The sequence below is a fragment of the Osmerus eperlanus genome, chromosome 22, assembly GCF_963692335.1.
Source record: "Osmerus eperlanus chromosome 22, fOsmEpe2.1, whole genome shotgun sequence".
Lineage (NCBI taxonomy): Eukaryota > Metazoa > Chordata > Actinopteri > Osmeriformes > Osmeridae > Osmerus > Osmerus eperlanus.
This window is the reverse complement of record NC_085039.1, coordinates 8,337,800-8,355,934: the sequence shown is the minus strand read 5'-3', so window position 1 is coordinate 8,355,934 and position 18,135 is coordinate 8,337,800. Positions and strand designations below refer to the sequence as shown.

The following is an 18,135-nucleotide window of genomic DNA, read 5'->3' as shown; positions in this document are numbered from 1 at the left end:
GACAAAGTTTAGGCTGTGGCAATGAAGTTCAGGTTAGTGGTCAGAGACTTTTGATTTAAGTAAGGGGAGTGCCGAACATGTTCTGTCGCCGTTTGATTTCCTAAACAGCTGTGTACTGTAGATGTTTTTGTAGTGTGTCTCGCGTAGGCTACAGCGTTGCAGTGAGCAACACTGGTTTGAAACCACAGGTAATGGTAATTTCACCAACAAATCGTTTACTAATGTCAGAATAAATCCTACAACGAAAATGTATATGTGAGGAATGTTTATTTTAACGATTGAAAACAGATTGAAAACAGATAACGCTACATCATAAACCACTGTAGTATGTGTTGCCCGGGCAACACAGGCTAATGTCATGATGCTAATACTTCAGTGAAATAGTAGACTACTGTTTCCGAAAGTAGATGTACTTCCTTAATAATATCAGCTTATACTGTACATTACACATCACAATTGTGTGTCATATCACAAAGTAAAATGAGTAAATAGTTATCACCCTGGCCTCTTTGCTTGTGGCGTTTCTGCAGCTGCTTTGCAGTAAAGCTATAGTTAGCCTAGCTATCCCCCAAGTTAACAGATGCAAAACGAATGTTCTGCCAAAGGTAGTCACGCGTGTTTTCGTGACGTTAGTGACGTAGCGACGTTAGTAACGTCAGTGACTGTGGCTAGCAAATTAGCCACCGTTAGCTTCACTTTTCGCCACAAAAACTTAACTTCAGCCTAAACCATGCAACGGAACGTAAATTCCAAAAGAAGCAACTCAATCGCTACCAAGACGAAACTTTTGACACCTACGTTGTCTATGTAGGCCAAATATTGACTGAGTTTTAGGGGGGCGAAAATAAACAATAATAAATAATAATATATATGTGAGAGAACAAAGGTTGTGCTCTCGCCGAAGGCTTGAGCACACCCAATTATACATGATATACCTTCCATAATAGCCAATGAATGTTTCTAACCATGAATGAACAGAGCCTGTATTGAAACACAGACACTGTTAAATGACCTTTGATTGCATTTATCGGCGGATATGCAGTATAGTCATGCAAAACATGTGTCAGGAATTTACATGAACTAGTCAAGTTACAATACACAGGGACTTTAATCCCCAAACCCAACGGCTGGTAGACTTCATTGAATTCATTTGTGTTTGGGAACACACCTACATGTCTGAAGCAGAATGGCATTGTTGTCAGGTCATGGGTGGATGCCTCATTGTCAGTCTGCCATATCTGTGGTGCTCAGAGAATTGAATGTTCCATGGTTGATGTTGCCCCTCCCAATTACCTGGGCCTTTGGTCAGGAATGTTACCCATCTGTGCCTTTGATAGGACTTGGGCTGAAACTGGGACTAGACGTGATTGTGACTTATGGTTACAGCCCGTAAAAGTGACTCAGTGGTATCACCATAGATCGATACTCCCCTCCTGTTTCAAGCACTTTGCCTTGTTTTGGATGAACAGGGGGTGTCAGCCGTAATGTATGAATTGTCTGTCTCTATGGAAACGGTGAGGTGGATGGTTGTTGTCGATAGCTGCAGGTCTCCACCCTGATTTCACAACAGTGCACATTAGCTATCAAAGTCTGGCACGATAATATAGGTAGGCCTAGGTAGTTAATGGTTTAATCCCAACTAGCTTTAGCATACTTTCATCTGCGTTTGTGTGGCTATCTGTTTAAGATAAGATAACACTTTATTAATCACCACTTGGGAAAATGTGAGTTTTACAACAGCAGAGACAGACGGAAAAAAGATAAGAAAAATAATGGTTGGAAATAATATGTAATGGACAACTAATAACATGTAACAACAGCAATGTACATTTAGTGGGGCAATTAATGCTATTTCAAATGTATAAGTTTAGGAATTTTATAGTGTCCAAAGAAAGAAGATAGACACATTAAGTTAAACAGTGTAAGGGTGAAGTATGAAAGTAAAATGTATTGTAAAGTGTGTAGTGCTGCATGGCTAATCAGTTGTAGCTTCATAGCTAGCATTTAAAATATAGGATTACATTTAAACAGAAAGTTATGCAACCCGGCCACCACTTTTCCTCGAAGGAAAGAAGAGTATGTCTTGCTCCGATCACCAGACCATGCTTTAGTGACATTCCAATCTCCTCTCAATAATTCAACAGTTCATTTTGACTAGACGCAGTCCAGCGCTGCCGCCAAACATTGAAATTATATGGGTTGTCCGCTCGGGTGCTACCATGGCAACATAAGAGCTCAAAATTAATAATACACCAAATGACTGTTCTTGTTGGGCCAAGTGATTGGGCACATCACCAAAACCGTTTGATGTTTGAACTAATAATGTATGACCTGTCACAATGTACTGTCCCCAAATAAATCAAAGGGGCCACAGAACCACTGAAACCACAGAGGAACTAACTTCTGACCATGATAAACCTCAGACAGCTGTAACATACGTCCAACGAAAACAGCCTAGTGTTCAAAGTCAGTGACAAACAGTTGTTTTTTGAATTTTCTTCATTATTTTTATAGTGTAGGCTACTTCAAAATGAATACTTCTACGGTTGGTTCTGAAAAGGTGTGCGGTGAGACGAGCCGTGTGGCGTGAGAGCGTTTAACGAATTAGCAGCTCCTATTGTAAATAAGGTCTTTGTGCAGCGGACAGCATTCGGAGTAGGTGGGGTGTAGAGTGCGTGCGCGGGCGGGCGCGTGTTCACGTTTTCTCTCCATGAACCGCGATGTAACCTAACACGGGGGAACAAACACTCCTGGACACAGAGGAGCGTGTCGATCTTGCCGAGGGTCAAGGATTCAAGATCGTTTAGTGTCGTTTCCAAGAAGCCGTATCACATCTTTTGTAACATCTTTGTCTGCAGGCCTGCCGATTGGACCTAGTCCTGTCATCACTCTGTAAGAACAACAGGGAGGGCTGAAGGACAGGAGGAGGACTTGGATTCATCAATTGACTTGTCTGCTACCGCCTCCTTTCTAACAATGACCTGGGTGACTGGTATAGGTGACTCATACTGGTGTTGGTGTCTGTGTGCGTGTGTGTGTAATCACTCTGTGGTTCGTGTGTGTGTCAGGGAGTAAGGTGGCTGAGCGGTTAGGGAAGCGGGCTTGTAATCAGAAGGTTGCCAGTTCGATTCCCGGCTGTGCCAGATGACGTTGTGTCCTTGGGCAAGGCACTTCACCCTACTTGCCTCGGGGGAATGTCCCTGTACTTACTGTAAGTCGCTCTGGATAAGAGCGTCTGCTAAATGACTAAATGTAAATGTGTGTGTGTGTAGTTCATATTGTGTGCATGTGTGTACGTATGTGCGTATGCCCGTTTGCCCCAATCTGTCATGAACATTTACATTTGCCTGACTAAGTCTGAAAGTGAATAGGTTAGGGTTGTCAGCGTCGGCCTATGTCTGTGTCTAGGCCCATTGTGGGAATAATGTACACTTTGCATAATCCCTGTGTGTGGGCGGGGATACTGTTCCTCCAACAGAGTGTCAAGGGAACAGTGACACACCTGAGTCAGTCACTGTCAGAGCTAGCCTTTGATCCTGGAAGTGAAAGGTAATGTCCCCTTGTTCTACTTAGAGGGAGATAAAGATCCACATGAGTCCCCATGTGACTCTATTAACCAATTCTGGAAATGCCGTTGATGGAAAATCTCAAGTTACAGCACATAAAAGGGACTTCATTGTCACCGAAGTGCTCTGATGATGTACTGGTGACGTGAATAAGACCTCATGATGTTTCCATTTACAATTCGACTGCACGGAAGTGTAATCATTACCTTGTGATTTTTGACCTAAGTTGATGACTCGAGATTAAGGACGAGCATTTGCGGGTCCAAAGGGCTTTTACATATTTAATGTTCTGTCAGGAAGTAGATAGATGGCTAGTAGTTAGCAAGTAGTTAGAGAGGAACAATGCTGGTGTTGTGCTTGTTACATCAGTAGCCTGTCTTGAGGGAGGGAGCAAAAAAGAAAGAGAAGGAGGGAGAGAATGAAAGAGAGAGAGAGAAAGAGGCCAAAAATGAGCTAGAGGGAGAGATTTAAAATGACATTATCCAGAACGGAAACCTACTTTTGTGTGTGTGTGCGTCTGTCTGTTTATTATGGGTATGGGTGTCTGTGGGTGTATGTTTATGCGTGGTTGTCACCTACACAGAAGAAGATATGCGGGCTCGACCCAGCTTTGAAAACCAGCATAAAGTAATAAACCCACGCCAACAGTCTGAGTTTCCTGGCTCTCTGCTACAGGTACAGGGGAGAAATCTCAGTCACATGATTGACCTTCTGCGATAAACATCCACAAACAGAATTCTCCTCTCCTCCAGTATTTCACTCTCTCAGGCTCAGAAAACAGTGGCTTTTGTTTTGCCCCCGGCCACCATTTGGGATTTGTGATGTAGTCTTACTTTTCGAGTACGAAAACATGAAAACCTATGTCGTCTTCACTGGCCCTTGACAATATTTAACTAGTTTTTTTTTCCTTGTAACGCTTTTTTACTCTGCCTGTGTGGACAAGTCTGAACCTTGGTTCATTCAAATTGTATTATTGTGTGTTATCTGTTGTCTTGATGCTTGTTTAAAAATATTGATAGACAGTACCCTCTATTGTCATATTTGAGTAACTACAACTAAGACATTTAGGTAGATGTTGAAAATACATTATATGTCTTCACAGACAAATGGTCAATAGCAGCAACAACATTAAATTAAAGAATATTCTTTTTGGTTTTACTTTTATTTTTAAATCGTTTTTATGTACAGGGGAATAGACAACATGGATGCTAATTGATTCATCTTGATTCAGTGAATTGGACTTCTTGTACAAGAGTGTTCATTTACTGAAGATCAATTACATACCAACATCCTCTGACTTACTTCATACTCATTGCTACATTTGCAGTTGTGAGAGAGATGAGTAAAATAAGACAGAAGCAGTTAAATAAACAAGAAGAGAGAGAGAGAGATAGAGATAGAGATAGAGATAAGAGAGAGAGAGATAGAGAGATAGAGAGATAGAGAGAGAGAGAGAGAGAGAGAGAGAGAGAGAGAGAGAGAGAGAGAGAGAGAGAGAGAGAGATGAGAGAGAGAGAGAGAGAGAGAGAGATGTTATGTCATTAAGTTGGTGGGCTGTGAAACGATGACATGTCTTGCCAATGATAGGGCCGGGAGAGTGACTCTGGGGTATTTTCACTGTTGGCCCAGTCCTGCACACACACACAACACACCACACACACACACACACACACACACACACACACAAACACATACACACCCACATGAGGAAACATTTTACATTTCAATAGAAATTTGCAAACTTCCCCCTTTAAATATAAAGCAGAATAAAAACCTTTCACAGGAAAGGAACATCTCACTGTGGTGTCTTTCCTCCTTCCCTTCCCTCCCTCCCTTCATGCACACTAAACAGGAATAACAGCACGCCAACCAGAACAAACAGAGCAGTCCAAACAAACCCCACAGCGGATCTGCGACGTGTAAGTGGAGGTGTTGTGAAAGTCAATGAACAAATCCTGTCCTTGTTGTGAACAAAAACATCAAAACAATAACCAACTAACAAATCCCCGTCCACACACACTAATCTGAGACGCAAAGGCTGTAAATACCCTGGAAGAGTCTCATAAGGATGACAGCGTGGGGTCAAATGATGACGCGAGCGTTCTGCTGACTGAACCTTCCAGAAGCTGGTCTGGGCTTAAGGGGGGGAGCCTTTAGCCTAATGAGGCCTCTTCATCAAGCTAATTAATGAGAGTCATTAAAGCTAACGAGCAGCCGGCCATGGCCCAGCTCTAAGAAACAAGGGCGTGTGCGTGGATGGTCATGGGAAAATGTGGACGGGTATACAGATGTGTGTGAACGGTTCTAAGGATTGGGGGAAACAGACAAACTGAGAGTCCACTGATCTGTTCAATTCCTTGTAAATCTAAGCTTCGCTTAGTTCAACGTCAGCACTATTTATCACCTGGATAAAATATGATGGCAGACAGATTGAAAGGAGATAAATTGCTCTTTAAATAATGCTTAGTGAGACAAAATATGTAATTACCAGAGAGGAGCAGCTCACGCGTTCCAGAGAAAGATCTGGAAAAACAGAGGTTTGTCATCAATCACTATATCAATCTCTTTATCAATGACTTGGATTGATTTGGAGATGCTCACCTACAACATGATCCTTGGCGTGAAGCTTTGTCCAAACATGGATTTCTTCTCTAATGAAAAGACAGGCCGTTTGACAAATGTTTTTGTGATTCATTGTTCACGAAATGAGTCTTCCAGGCAACTGCCACCTACCTTTTCCTCTTTTCCTCAGCCATCAATTTTACTAAAGGATAAAGACAAGTGAAAGAGTGACAAAGTGGAGAAGGGGTCAATATTGAATTATTACTTATTTATCACTCTGAAATAAATTGATTTTTAATCATTTAATCGTTGTGGTAGAGTCCCTTTCTCTTCTTGTCTCTCTCTCTCTCTAGCCAATCACCAACCAGTTCATTTGCAATAGGTTTTGTTTACCTCTCCTGTGCATGGCTATGGCCATGGTCACCAGGGAGACCGAGAACAGCACCACAGCAGACAGGCAGCCCAGCACCAGGGGCCAGTCCACAACAGACTCCCCTGTAAAAACCACACAGACATCAGTACACGCGAGTTAGGACTGGTTGTGCGCAAGCTTCCACAGAACATTACATTACATTTAGTCATTTAGCAGACGCTCTTATCCAGAGCGACTTACAGTAAGTACAGGGACATTCTCCCGAGGCAAGTAGGGTGAAGTGCCTTGCCCAAGGAACGTCATTTGGCACGGCCGGGAATCGAACTGGCAACCTTCTGATTACTAGCCCGCTTCCCTCACCGCTCAGCCACCTGACTCCCACAGAAGAGTTCAGTGTGGGCGCAAACAAAGTGTCGAGCGAATGTTCAAAAATATTTTGTGTCGTCATCTCTCTCTTCCTCTCCTCTGTCTCTCTTTCTCTCCTCTCTCTCCCCGTTTCTCTCTCTCTCTCTTTTTCACTCTCCTCACATCTCTCCCTCCCTCCTCTCCCCTCTCTCTCTCTTGCTCTTTCCCTCACACACACACACACACACGCTCACGCACTGACACACACGCCATGCCTGTGTTCGTGGGGACCTCCAGCGAAAGGCTTCGATCAGACTGGCTCCAGTCACTTCCCAGCATGGCGGTGTACTGGCACTGATAAACGGCTGGCGGGCCCGGCTGGGAGGCGGGCGGTGGGAAACACGGCATGGTGGCGGGTGACGGGAACATGCTGGACGGCGTCGGGGTGGACACTGCCCTGGCGGTACAGGGAGAACTGAACACCGGGGTAGGCAGGAGACCCAGTGCACACCAGGTGCCACTCCTCTCCCTGGTAATGGAGCGAGAGAGTGGGCACGGGCAACCAGTCTGGAGAGAGAGACAGAGACAGAGAGAGTGAAAGAGAGAGAGAGAGAGAGAGGAGAGAGAGAGAGAGAGAGAGAGAGAGAGAGAGAGAGAGAGAGAGAGAGAGAGAGAGAGAGAGAGAGAGAGAGAGGAGAGAGAGGAGAGAGAGAGAGAGAGAGAGAGAGAGAGAGAGAGAGGAGAGAGTGTTGAGTATTTGAATTGAGTCAAATTCAAATACTTTTGATTTTGATCCTGTTTTCAGCTAAGATGGGTCTCAGGCATTGCCTTCCCCCTCAGGAAGTCTTACTCCAGTTATCTTTGCCTTCTCACCTGTTACGGTGACATGAGCTGGCTCACTCACACTGGAGTTGGGTCAGGCCCTTCTGGGGGATAGTACCCTGGTAGAGACACATATAGGACCCCCCCTCTGCTCCCTGCACCGGCCCCAGGTTGAAAGAGCCTAACTGGGCCCGTGGAGACCCACGAGGCCTGGGGGGCGACCAGGAGCCTCCAGACACCCCTGTGGTCTCTCTGGGTGTCTTCAGGAGGACGTAGACCTGGGGCAAGCTGGTCGTTGAGCCGGGGGGTAAGGAGCAGAGGAAGGTCAGGCTTTGGCCTCGCTTCACCTGGCCACTGGGGGGGCGCCACTGACAGGATGGGTGAAGGGAGAGTTCTGGGAGGATCCGGGCTGTGAACTGAGAAACAGAAGCAGAATGCAAATGATTGACCGTTGGTCAACAGGAGTTACGTTTGTTTTCCCTTTGAGAAAGAACAAGAAACTCTGTGTAATCAAAAGGATGTAATGCAATGGAAAGAGACATTGCATCCGCAGAGACACACACAAACACACACACACACACATCCTATACTCTCTCTCTCTCTCTCTCTCTCTCTCTCTCTCTCTCTCTCTCTCTCTCTCTCTCTCTCTCTCTCTCTCTCTCTCTCTCTCTCTCTCTCTCTCTCACACACACACACACAGACACACACACACAGACACACACACAGACACACACACACACACACACATACGGTACTCATGCTCTCTCTCTCTCTCTCTCTCTCTCTCTCTCTCTCTCTCTCTCTCTCTCTCTCTCTCTCTCTCTCTCTCTCTCTCTCTCTCTCTCTCTCTCTCTCACACACACACACACAGACACACACACACAGACACACACACAGACACACACACACACACACACATACGGTACTCATGCTCTCTCTCTCTCTCTCTCTCTCTCTCTCTCTCTCTCTCTCTCTCCTCTCTCTCTCTCTCTCTCTCTCACACACACACACACACACACACACATAGCGGATACCAGGTCTACAGACCCTATCTGAGCAGCACCTGGGGTGGTGTGCTGTTGGAAGCCAGAGGAGAAGCGGATGGGAGTGTTTGTTGTTTCAAACCACAAGCCGAGTCAGGAACGTTAGTCTCTAAACCAACTAGAAACCTTAGGTTTCTCACTATGAAATATCATTGTCATTGCCACAACTCATGGTCTTCTTCATAAATGTCTGACTGAGGGTAAGAAAGTGCTGGAATGTTTTGTTGCATGTTTGATACGGTTTTCCATGGTTATTCAAGGGGACTGAGTTCCCGCATTATATTGTGTATTAGTAATATCAACAACATGGATCTTAACAACTGGGACCTTTACAACAACTAGAACTCTCCATATATCTGACAGCGACCCAACAGAACTTACCTGGGTCATCCGGATACACGAACATGGAAAACGGGCTGATGTTGTTCTCGTCCCAGTACAAACAGCAGAGAGGCTTTGTAAACAACTTCACAGTGAACTGAGCCTTAGCTTTCTTTGTCTGAGGCATCACAGTATCTAGCGGCCCTTGTCTTGTGTGGAGCTCAAACTTCACCCCTAGGGGCCTTTTGGGAGGGATGGTGCAGGTAAGGACCACCGTGCCCCCTGCCCTGGAGGTGACCCTGAGAGAGGGGGCAAGGGGAGGGCTAAGGGTGACCTGAGTGGATGAAACAGGGCCTGGGGAGAGGGTTAGGAGTGAAGCTTAGGGAGATTGTTCTACAAGATGGTTCAAAGCATGTTTTGGAAGATGGAAAGGACAGACACATTAATCTACAGTGGTTTCCTTTTAAGTAAAATAGATGTAAATATGAAAAACTATTTACACAATATATATTTATATATATATACTGGATATCACAATTAATTCACTCATTATGCCCATTACATCCATTACAAATGAATGCCCATCATTATGCACTACATGACGAGCGTTAGTAGGCGTTTATCCATGTGTCTCGATCTCAGTAGCTGCTGTGTGTATGTATCTGTGTGTACAGTATGTGCTGGATAACTTGGAATGCCTCTAGCATGTTCTATATCCCCCTCTAGCCAATCAGTAAGCACATGTATTGCAGCTGCTGAAGACGTGGCGTGAGACCCTGTGCTGCATGTGACCGTCTGCTACTCACCCCTGTGTTGTAGCAAGCAGCAGAGCAGCGAGAATGTCCAGCGTGAGAGAGAATGTCCGCACACAGGCATCTTCCCCAGAATGAGGAGTCGGTCTGGAGTAGGACAGACAAATAGAGGCAAGACGGAAACAGTGTGTGTGTGTGTGTTTCTGCGCATGCGCATATACAAAGCCATCCTTGCTGTTGTGTGTGTGTGTGTGTTTGTGTGTGCCTGCTTGTGTGTTAGTGTTTTCTTACTGAAGTATGGCATCCTCTTTAAGATGGAGCTAGGGGAAGTCGTACCTATAAACACATTTCCTTTTATGGGGGGGGCGGGCAGCTGATCGGATGTGAGGAACCAAAAATAGTGAACTAACCACTTCTTCCCATGAGAAGGATCCAAATTGTATTGTGAGTATTATAGAGTAACCATGTCATGGATATATATGAGAAATGTAATACCAGAACATATAACATACCCATATTTTTAAAATAATAAAACACATTTGAATAACATTACTCAATGACACAACATTTGTTAAAAGGATGCAGAGGAGAACGGGGTGGAGGGGGGAGCAAGACCACTTGACCAAAGTACATTTGGCATAACAGGAAGTCCATCATCATAAATCACAGAGGTTAAGAAGCAGAAATGAAGGCTATGCGTTTGTAAGCGAAGACCGGCTGTTGGTCGTGGACATAAGGAGAGATGCAACGGCGACATCTACTGGAAGACAAATTTCCAAACCAAGCCAAACCACGTCAATAAAAAGGAATGCTCATCTGGCCATTAGTGGAAAATCTGAAACAAAATCAAATCTGACTCTCTCTTTCCCTCATCCGTTTGGAGGGTGGCCATGGCTTTCACAACATGCAGTTCAGTTTAGCGGCTGTCCAGACCTGTCCTGGCCAATCCTTGGCTGCGATTCCTTCGTCTCTCTGGGGCGCCATGGAGAAGCTTCTGGATGTGATAGTGAAGGAGGACTTGGTACACATTTGGTCTTCTATCACAGCTGAGTGAAAGCGGGTGGTGAGACGAATTAAATTTGAATGCTTCTAGCTAGACTTCCTCTGTATTGTGGACACTTCTCTCATAGTAGTACCCCCGCCCCCTCTCCCCATCGTTAAGATCGATGAGTGATGTATAGAATACATGGCCACATTAACTTCTTTGAGATTATAATTCCATGCGCTGGGCATGTGGATTTCTAAAATTCATCTTTATTCAGACCCACTGAATAAAGATTGCCCATTGCCAACCATGCAAGTGTAGTTTTAATTCACTGAGACTGCTACTTCGATTTATTCAGATACCCAAAAAGGGGTAGTCTTTTTATTAGAACATGTACAAATATATATACAGTATATACATCATCTTTTTCAAAGTTTCATATATTGTAACACTGTCTGAATGGGGACAACAATCTCAATGCATATTAGATTATCATGATGGCCATTACTAAATCTGAAATGTCGAGCTTTAGCCTTTATGTCATTCATAAAGTACATTGAATACTGTATTCAACTTGTCAACATTGCAACATACTGTTATATGCATGTGTGACAAGTATATTCTCGTATTTTTTAGCAAGGCTACATACAATTGGATTAAGTGCTGGGTTAACAAGTGCTGGTGGTTTTACAAGATTCAATGTCATGCAGTATAAAAATATAATTACAGTATAATTACAAGAATCCGATCAGTACTTGGTGTTAAGGCGTCACTTTAGTGTGTAATCATTAGGATTATGTTATTGAAACCGTCTTGCAAGGATTTTGAATTAAAAAAAAAATACACAATGCATCTGTGAGGGTCATTTTGCATTACGGACGGATATAAGAAGGATTGAAAACACTAGTTTAGAAAACATATATTCCCATTCCAACAGTGGCCAGAGCTACACAGAGACCCAGAATCATCCTAAAGAGAGGGGAGGCGTTGTTCAGACTGGCTGGAATCTGGAGAGATTTAGCAACCTCTCTGTCCCCTGAGGAAAGAGAATGGAATTAGTTACCACATGGATTTGATATATATACATATATATATGTGTGTGTGTGTGTGTATTATATTTACCATTGTCCAATTTGGAATGTGTGGCGTGCCTCTGCAGTGTGTTGTTGTCATTCTCTGTTTCACTAAGCATCTTCTGGAGGCCATCAAACACCTACAAACAAAACCCTTTAGTCTCCTTACTCCATTCAGCGCATTCATTTGATACTTCCCCAGAAACTACACTTCCCAGAAAAGGGTATTACAATGCGTGCAAGCATCATTTAATTCGAAAAAAATGATTGTCTTCAATGAAGTACCCCTATGCAAACTTCCCCTTTTCTTATCGTACCACCCGACATCAACTGAATGCCCCCTCCCCGTCCTCCAACCCTCCTCACCACGCGTCCTCCAACCCTCCTCACCACCCGTCCTCCAACCCTCCTCACCACCCGTCCTCCAACCCTCCCTCCAACCCTCCTCACCACCCGTCCTCCAACCCTCCTCACCACCCGTCCTCCAACCCTCCTCACCACCCGTCCTCCAACCCTCCTCACCACCCGTCCTCCAACCCCTCCCTCCAACCCTCCTCACCACCCCGTCCTCACCTCGATGTTAAACTCGAAGGCCAGGACAGCCTCCCCCAGCACGCCCGTCCTCTCCTCCTCCGTCAGCTCGATGCCGTTCATCCTGCCGCGGTACAGCTGCTTGAAGCGGTTGGGGCTGCTCACCCCGGGGAAGGAGAAGAACGCCAAGCCCTCCTCGCCGCTCTTCAGCCCCAAAGACTTCTGGGTGATGCGGCCCAGGACCTGACCCCCGGACAGGTCGCCGAGGTAACGGGTGTAGGCGTGAGCCACCAGGTACTCTGGGTTGTCTTTGCCGATCTGAGGGGAGGAAGAGATGGGAGAATACAACTGACATCATTAAAAGGATATTATTATAGCAATAGTGTGCTTAGAGTCCATGTAAAGATTTGTTGCCAACCAACATAAACTGATATACTAGGACCTTAATATAATCGCTAAGATTCTATACGCCTATCACACGGGCCAGACACACACCTGTCTCAGTCTATGTGCGTATCTCTTTGTGGCGGCTGGGACAACAAGCATCTCCTTCCAGTCCTTTCCATAGAAGAACTCCAGGTCCCTCTTTAAAGACTCCAGTCTGGCCAGCTCGGAGGGGAAGTAAATAGGTGTGACACAAGGGTGCTCAGAGTTCCTGTCCAACTCTTCCTCCAGAGCCTGGTAGATCTCATACAGGGAGCAGAGCAGGAGCTGAGGAGAGGAGAGGTGGTCAGTAACACGACGGGAGAAGGATTCTAAGAGAAACATGAGGGCAAACTCCACATGGAACATGGAACTTGGAAGTTGTGACCCTACCTTATACTGGGGCAGGTTGATTTGTCCTCTCTGGTAACTCAGCATCAACTCTGTGTTCTCGGCCCTCACGTGGCTGTCCTTTGTCACCGCCTTGATCTGCTCAGACAAGTCGCTGTGGGAGAGGGGAAGACCGAGAGAGAGAGAGAGAGAGAGAGAGAGAGAGAGAGAGAGAGAGAGAGAGAGAGAGAGAGAGAGCATTTACTTCTCGAGCTAAATCATTGTCAGAGGCTGCGTAAATACAGGTTGGATGGTTTAGCTCTGGAAAGAGTGCTCAAACCAGATGAAAAATGAGAGAAAGAGATAGATATGAAAGTGACTATGTGATATGAAAAACTTGGGGGGGGGGGGGCATTCATATAGTACATATAATGTACACAGAGGTCCAACAGCTGACTAGCACATATCAAGGAACACCATGTTCACAATTGTAAAAAGGTCTTTAACACCAGAGGCTATCTCAACACCTGATAGGGTTCGGCCTACATGCACATTATAGGCAGCAAAAGTATCTTTAGGCAAACTCAAAACATACAGTAAAATAGACCTACTGACATTTTTTATGTAAACATTTAATGCAACATATTAATTATAATGCATGATGGTGCTCATTAAAATCTTTGGATAAGAAGAGCGTTGCAAAAGCACAGTGTTAATTAAATTGAGATGTAAAGTATATAATGTCCTTGCATGTTTGTTTAATATTCCATGCATGCATTAAACGGTAAGTGTGTAGATACAGCAAAGTACAACGTATTCCATTTCTAAAACTTAAGCTGAGGTTGGTTTAGTTCAGTGGTCGAGTATGTATGTTGCTTTGGATTAAAGTGTCTGTTAGATTTAACACATTACCTGTTTGTCAACACAGCTTCTGAATGCATCTTGTTTTGGTTCTCCATGTCTGTATATCTGAGAAGTAGAATAAATAATTATGAACAGAGCATCTAAAATAATTATTTTCATTACACACACTGTATTATAGGCAACGTGTATGTTACAGAGCAAAACCGTAACCACAAATTATTTGGAGCCAGTTTAATGTTACTAGTACAGTTTTCCAGATACATAAAGTTTCACTCACCACTTCTGAAGTTATTGCGTTGTTTGTTGTGAGATCCAAGTGCTCCTCTGTCACCAGTGAGTGTTCAAGTGCAGTTTTCGTTCTGTGTGTCTCCTCGGTTCTCTCCCTTTATATCTTCCTCCCCCCTCCTTTCTCTCTTGGTCAGCTGAGGGAATCAGGAACTACGATGACTGAGTCAACACCGAAGAACACCGAGTACGACGAATCGGAGCTAAATATGACACAGCAACTCTGAGATTGGTCCAAATACAGAAGGGGAGGGAGGGATTAGTCTAAACATGAATCGGCAGTTTTGCGGAAAACAGGATGGGAGGGACTTTGATTTAACATGATCATGCGACTTGGAAAACTGTGAGGGGAGTGTCTAAGACTAAACATGACACGGCAACTTCGGGAATTTTTTGAGAAAGGTTGACAAATGGACTGAGAGAAATGGGAAGGATAACGTGACTGGGCACTTTTTAAGGGAAAGAGGGGCAGAGTCCAAATCACATCACATGACAAAACGTTTGGATAGTCGTGTTTCGTCGACAACTATTCTCCCTACAGACAAACTGGTTTACATTTTTTATAACATTGCAAGCCTACAATTTAAACATTATAAATCCTCAACAAATAGGCTAATTGACCCAATTCATCACGCTTGTTTTTCACTTATGGGATAAACGATTATTTAATCACTATTCCTGCGCCACGGCTAAGATAAAGCTATAAGTTTAGCTAGCGACAACGGTGATTTTCTCTTTCAGTTGTTTTTATTTAAGCCGTTTATGTTTGCCCCTCTACGCAACCGCAGCGTTTTGATTGAACATGTGTTTCTGTACGATTACTTGTTAGGGCAAACTTTTCCACACGAACAATTTGAACATTGCAGATGTTTTGCCTGTGTGCCGAAGTTTAACATTTCTGCCTAAACAAACAGGTTTGTACGCCGGTTATCTCAGGGTATTTAACATTGAGATAAGCATTGGCTTTGTTACAGACCAATAGCCTAATCGGTTTTGTTGAATGTCAATATGAAATACGGCTGTCCTTAAGCATGCCTAATTGTGCAAGTGTATTAAAATGTCTAAATTGGACGCTTAAGACGCGTGATTTTAATGCGGAGTCAGCGATAAGAATGTTCCTTATACGTCCAAGCAAAGTGGGTGGATACATGGAACAGGAAAGCATGAGTTGACCAAGTTCTTAAACATGATTCGGCGGTTTTGAACCGGAGTTTTGAATTCCTTTGACAGACGGTCCTAGCTACTCACTGTTCACCGCTTAGACCTTGTGTTGATTTGATATACAGGTCTAATCTGTTGAATTGGTATACTTCAATAGTAGGATCATAGGATTTACTTCTACAAATTATATCATTCGAATGCAACAATTAGGCTAAATTGAACTAAGCAGTTATTTTTTTCCGAACGTTAACATAATGCAAAGACGTGATGCAATAATGTGCAGGTGCAATAAATCAGGTAAACTCATTAGCTGTCGATTAACCAAACTGTCAGATATGGGGACCCTCGTACAATGATCAAATAATAAACTTGTGTTTATAAAAACGCAACTGCAATTTTAAGCAATCCCAAAACTTAACAATATCGAACTCTATTCACTATTTTATTCAGGTGTTCTGAACACCGGGTGAATAGGCTATAGCCTACAGAAAAGGGTGCTACCAGAGTTGGAGGTAACGCAATCAATTCTGTGGCATAGTTAGGATTAACATATTACGTTTACTGCTGTTGTTGCAGTGCAACCGTTAATTAATTTTGTTGTGAATGGCCCAGGCTTTGAAATGGCTGGCGAAACGAACCTTTTAACTGGGCGCAGTCTGCGAGAAAAGAAAAGATCATACAAGGACTTTCTCACAGAAGATGAACTGGAGGACGAACTTGATATTGCGGAGCAAAACACAGCTCAGAAGTCACACAAGGTTAGACTGGGAACAAGGCCAACGAGTTCACTAACAAGGGAGGCAGGCCTAGACACACACGCGTCATGTTGACATTAAAAATGTATTTAGTTATACTCTACCTTCCCACAGGACTCAAATACACATTTCAAGAAAAGAAAACACCCAGGTAATCCTCTCTCTCTCTCTCTCTCTCTCTCTCTCTCTCACTCTCACTCTCACTCTCACTCTCACTCTCACTCTCACTCTCACTCTCTCTCTCTCTCTCACTCTCTCTCTCTCTCACACTCTCTCTCTCTCTCTCTCACACTCTCTCTCTCACTCTCACATTATGTCTGTATCCCTTTAACCCAACGGCACTCACGGGTGTATATTTCTAATTCTCATCTTTAAAGCGAGCCACACCTACAGCTGGACCAACGGCAGTCTGGACATGTATGAGACAGCCTCCCCTCACTTCCTAACCACCTACCAGACGTGTGACTCACCGGACGAATGGAGGGAGGGGGAGGGAAGTAGTGAGGTGAGAGAAAGCGGACCTAACTGAACCGAATGCAATGCCTCACAATGATGATATTTATTTTATCAACCCTTTCCAACCCCAGTGGATGAAATGTGTAGATGCTCAAATTGAACAGCAGAGGGAAGCATTGACATAATTGTTCCTTTCTTTTTCTGCTTATCTGTACGTTTCGTCTCTATCCTGGGACCCTCTCAGGCTAGGGAGGAATCCATTCCAATGTACTGGGTGTACGTGGACGACAAACTTGGCCAATCGGAGGCCTCTGCAGTTGGTCACATGACAGCTGAGGTGTCCCCTTCGTCGAAGGATCCGGATCTGAGACCTATAGAGGCTGCAGCCCACTTGCAGCTGTTGGGAGAATCCTTGTCTCTGATTGGTCACCGGCTCCAGGGGACCATGGTAGGACACATCCTATGATGCCGGAATACCTTTTATTTGCTCTATAAAGTTCTGGCATATTGTTCTAGCACAAATATACTCTAACAGTAGCTGGTCACTCAATACTGATGTGTAAATGATCTTGCATACATGTTGATGATGTTGCAAAACATTTCTGTCTTTCTCTCTCTCTCTATTGTCTGTCTTCTTTTCATCTCTCCCTGTCTCACTCGGCCTCTCTCTCTCTCTCTCACGTTTCTTTCTCTGTCTCTCTAGGAGATGGTAACACTGTCGGGGAGTCTGTCTCTCCTGCTGGACTCTCTCCTGTGTGCCCTGGCTCCACTGGCCGGCCTTACCTCTCAAGTACCTGAGCTGAACAGCTGCCCCTCTCACACACTGGTAAACACATACACACACACACACACTTAGAATGCTTTAATTGAATCCATATTGCCACTTGACTTCATGCAAGCATATCAACAAATTCACCATCCTGCACAAATGCATGACCCTGGAATACAACCACTGTGTTCTTCTGCTGTCATGATCATAACTGCTACTTAATAAGGAAACAGGGATGCCCTGATGTTTCTCCTTGTTCTCTTTCTTGTCTTAAAGGCTGACACTCTGGACAACATTGCCTACGTAATGCCTGGCTTGTAAATTCTGAGATGACCCCATACTTCAAACACAGGAAGTTGAAGCATTTCCACAGGAAGTTGAAGCCTTTCCACCGGAAGTTGGGATTGGTTTGGGGCTTTATGGAAGAAATGGACAACCAAAAAAGAAAGATTATGTTATGTAAAAGAGGAGAGGGATTATGGTATAGCCCAGTCTGCACTAAGTTCTGATTACAGTTCATATTTATTTTCATTTAACCATCCTATTATTTGTGTGTTCTATTAAAATATCTAATTCTAAGTTTGGCACACAGACTGGTTCGACCTTTTTTTCCTCATAGCCTCATAGGCACACACACACTTACCTGGGCATGGGGGCGCGGTGGGTGAGATATAGGTGTGTGCGGTTCACACCCCCCTCCGCTCCTCCGCCCAGCAACG

At 44.3% G+C, this 18,135-nt stretch overlaps 3 protein-coding genes across 5 annotated transcripts; 1 reads left to right on the top strand and 2 right to left on the bottom strand.

Annotated features, from left to right (window-relative positions):
- Window positions 1-7,113: 7,113 nt before the first annotated feature.
- LOC134008873 (uncharacterized) lies at window positions 7,114-9,960 on the bottom strand. The gene is made up of 4 exons (XM_062448456.1): window positions 9,839-9,960; window positions 9,093-9,386; window positions 7,720-8,084; window positions 7,114-7,413 (listed from the first exon to the last, which is right to left on the bottom strand). The coding sequence occupies exons 1-3, from the start codon at window positions 9,906-9,908 to the stop codon at window positions 7,747-7,749; spliced, it is 702 nt and encodes a 233-aa protein (XP_062304440.1). The 5' UTR covers window positions 9,909-9,960; the 3' UTR covers window positions 7,114-7,413; window positions 7,720-7,746.
- Window positions 9,961-11,122: 1,162 nt separating this feature from the next.
- On the bottom strand, window positions 11,123-14,415 carry hmox1a (heme oxygenase 1a). The gene is made up of 7 exons (XM_062448444.1): window positions 14,268-14,415; window positions 14,039-14,095; window positions 13,190-13,301; window positions 12,869-13,084; window positions 12,416-12,691; window positions 11,892-11,982; window positions 11,123-11,805 (listed from the first exon to the last, which is right to left on the bottom strand). The coding sequence occupies exons 2-7, from the start codon at window positions 14,083-14,085 to the stop codon at window positions 11,678-11,680; spliced, it is 870 nt and encodes a 289-aa protein (XP_062304428.1). The 5' UTR covers window positions 14,086-14,095; window positions 14,268-14,415; the 3' UTR covers window positions 11,123-11,677.
- A 337-nt stretch (window positions 14,416-14,752) lies between these two features.
- On the top strand, window positions 14,753-17,996 carry LOC134008876 (HMG domain-containing protein 4-like). 3 transcript variants are annotated; one of them, XM_062448461.1, is made up of 8 exons: window positions 14,753-14,824; window positions 15,887-15,948; window positions 16,049-16,194; window positions 16,306-16,342; window positions 16,569-16,696; window positions 16,892-17,095; window positions 17,351-17,473; window positions 17,693-17,996. In XM_062448461.1, exons 3-8 carry the CDS (start codon window positions 16,057-16,059, stop codon window positions 17,735-17,737), a joined length of 675 nt encoding a protein of 224 aa, XP_062304445.1. In that variant the 5' UTR covers window positions 14,753-14,824; window positions 15,887-15,948; window positions 16,049-16,056; the 3' UTR covers window positions 17,738-17,996. The 3 variants fall into 3 exon arrangements, with proteins under 3 accessions (XP_062304445.1, XP_062304446.1, XP_062304444.1); XM_062448462.1 differs by lacking the exon at window positions 14,753-14,824 and adding an exon at window positions 14,835-15,189; XM_062448460.1 differs by lacking the exon at window positions 14,753-14,824 and adding an exon at window positions 15,262-15,733.
- The last annotated feature ends 139 nt before the right edge of the window (window positions 17,997-18,135 follow it).

Coding starts and splice junctions, on each gene's coding strand:
- LOC134008873 (XM_062448456.1), bottom strand. CDS start 9,908: ATGCCTGTGTGCGGACATTCTCTCTCACGCTGGACATTCTCGCTGCTC. Junction 9,387..9,838: donor CTGCTTGCTACAACACAGGG/GTGAGTAGCAGA, acceptor CCCTCTCCCCAG/GCCCTGTTTCATCCACTCAG. Junction 8,085..9,092: donor CGTGTATCCGGATGACCCAG/GTAAGTTCTGTT, acceptor TCTGTTTCTCAG/TTCACAGCCCGGATCCTCCC.
- hmox1a (XM_062448444.1), bottom strand. CDS start 14,085: ATGGAGAACCAAAACAAGATGCATTCAGAAGCTGTGTTGACAAACAG. Junction 13,302..14,038: donor GAAGCTGTGTTGACAAACAG/GTAATGTGTTAA, acceptor CCTCTCCCACAG/CGACTTGTCTGAGCAGATCA. Junction 13,085..13,189: donor TCAACCTGCCCCAGTATAAG/GTAGGGTCACAA, acceptor TCCTCTCCTCAG/CTCCTGCTCTGCTCCCTGTA.
- LOC134008876 (XM_062448461.1), top strand. CDS start 16,057: ATGGCTGGCGAAACGAACCTTTTAACTGGGCGCAGTCTGCGAGAAAAG. Junction 16,697..16,891: donor AGGGGGAGGGAAGTAGTGAG/GTGAGAGAAAGC, acceptor GGACCCTCTCAG/GCTAGGGAGGAATCCATTCC. Junction 17,474..17,692: donor GCTGCCCCTCTCACACACTG/GTAAACACATAC, acceptor CTTGTCTTAAAG/GCTGACACTCTGGACAACAT.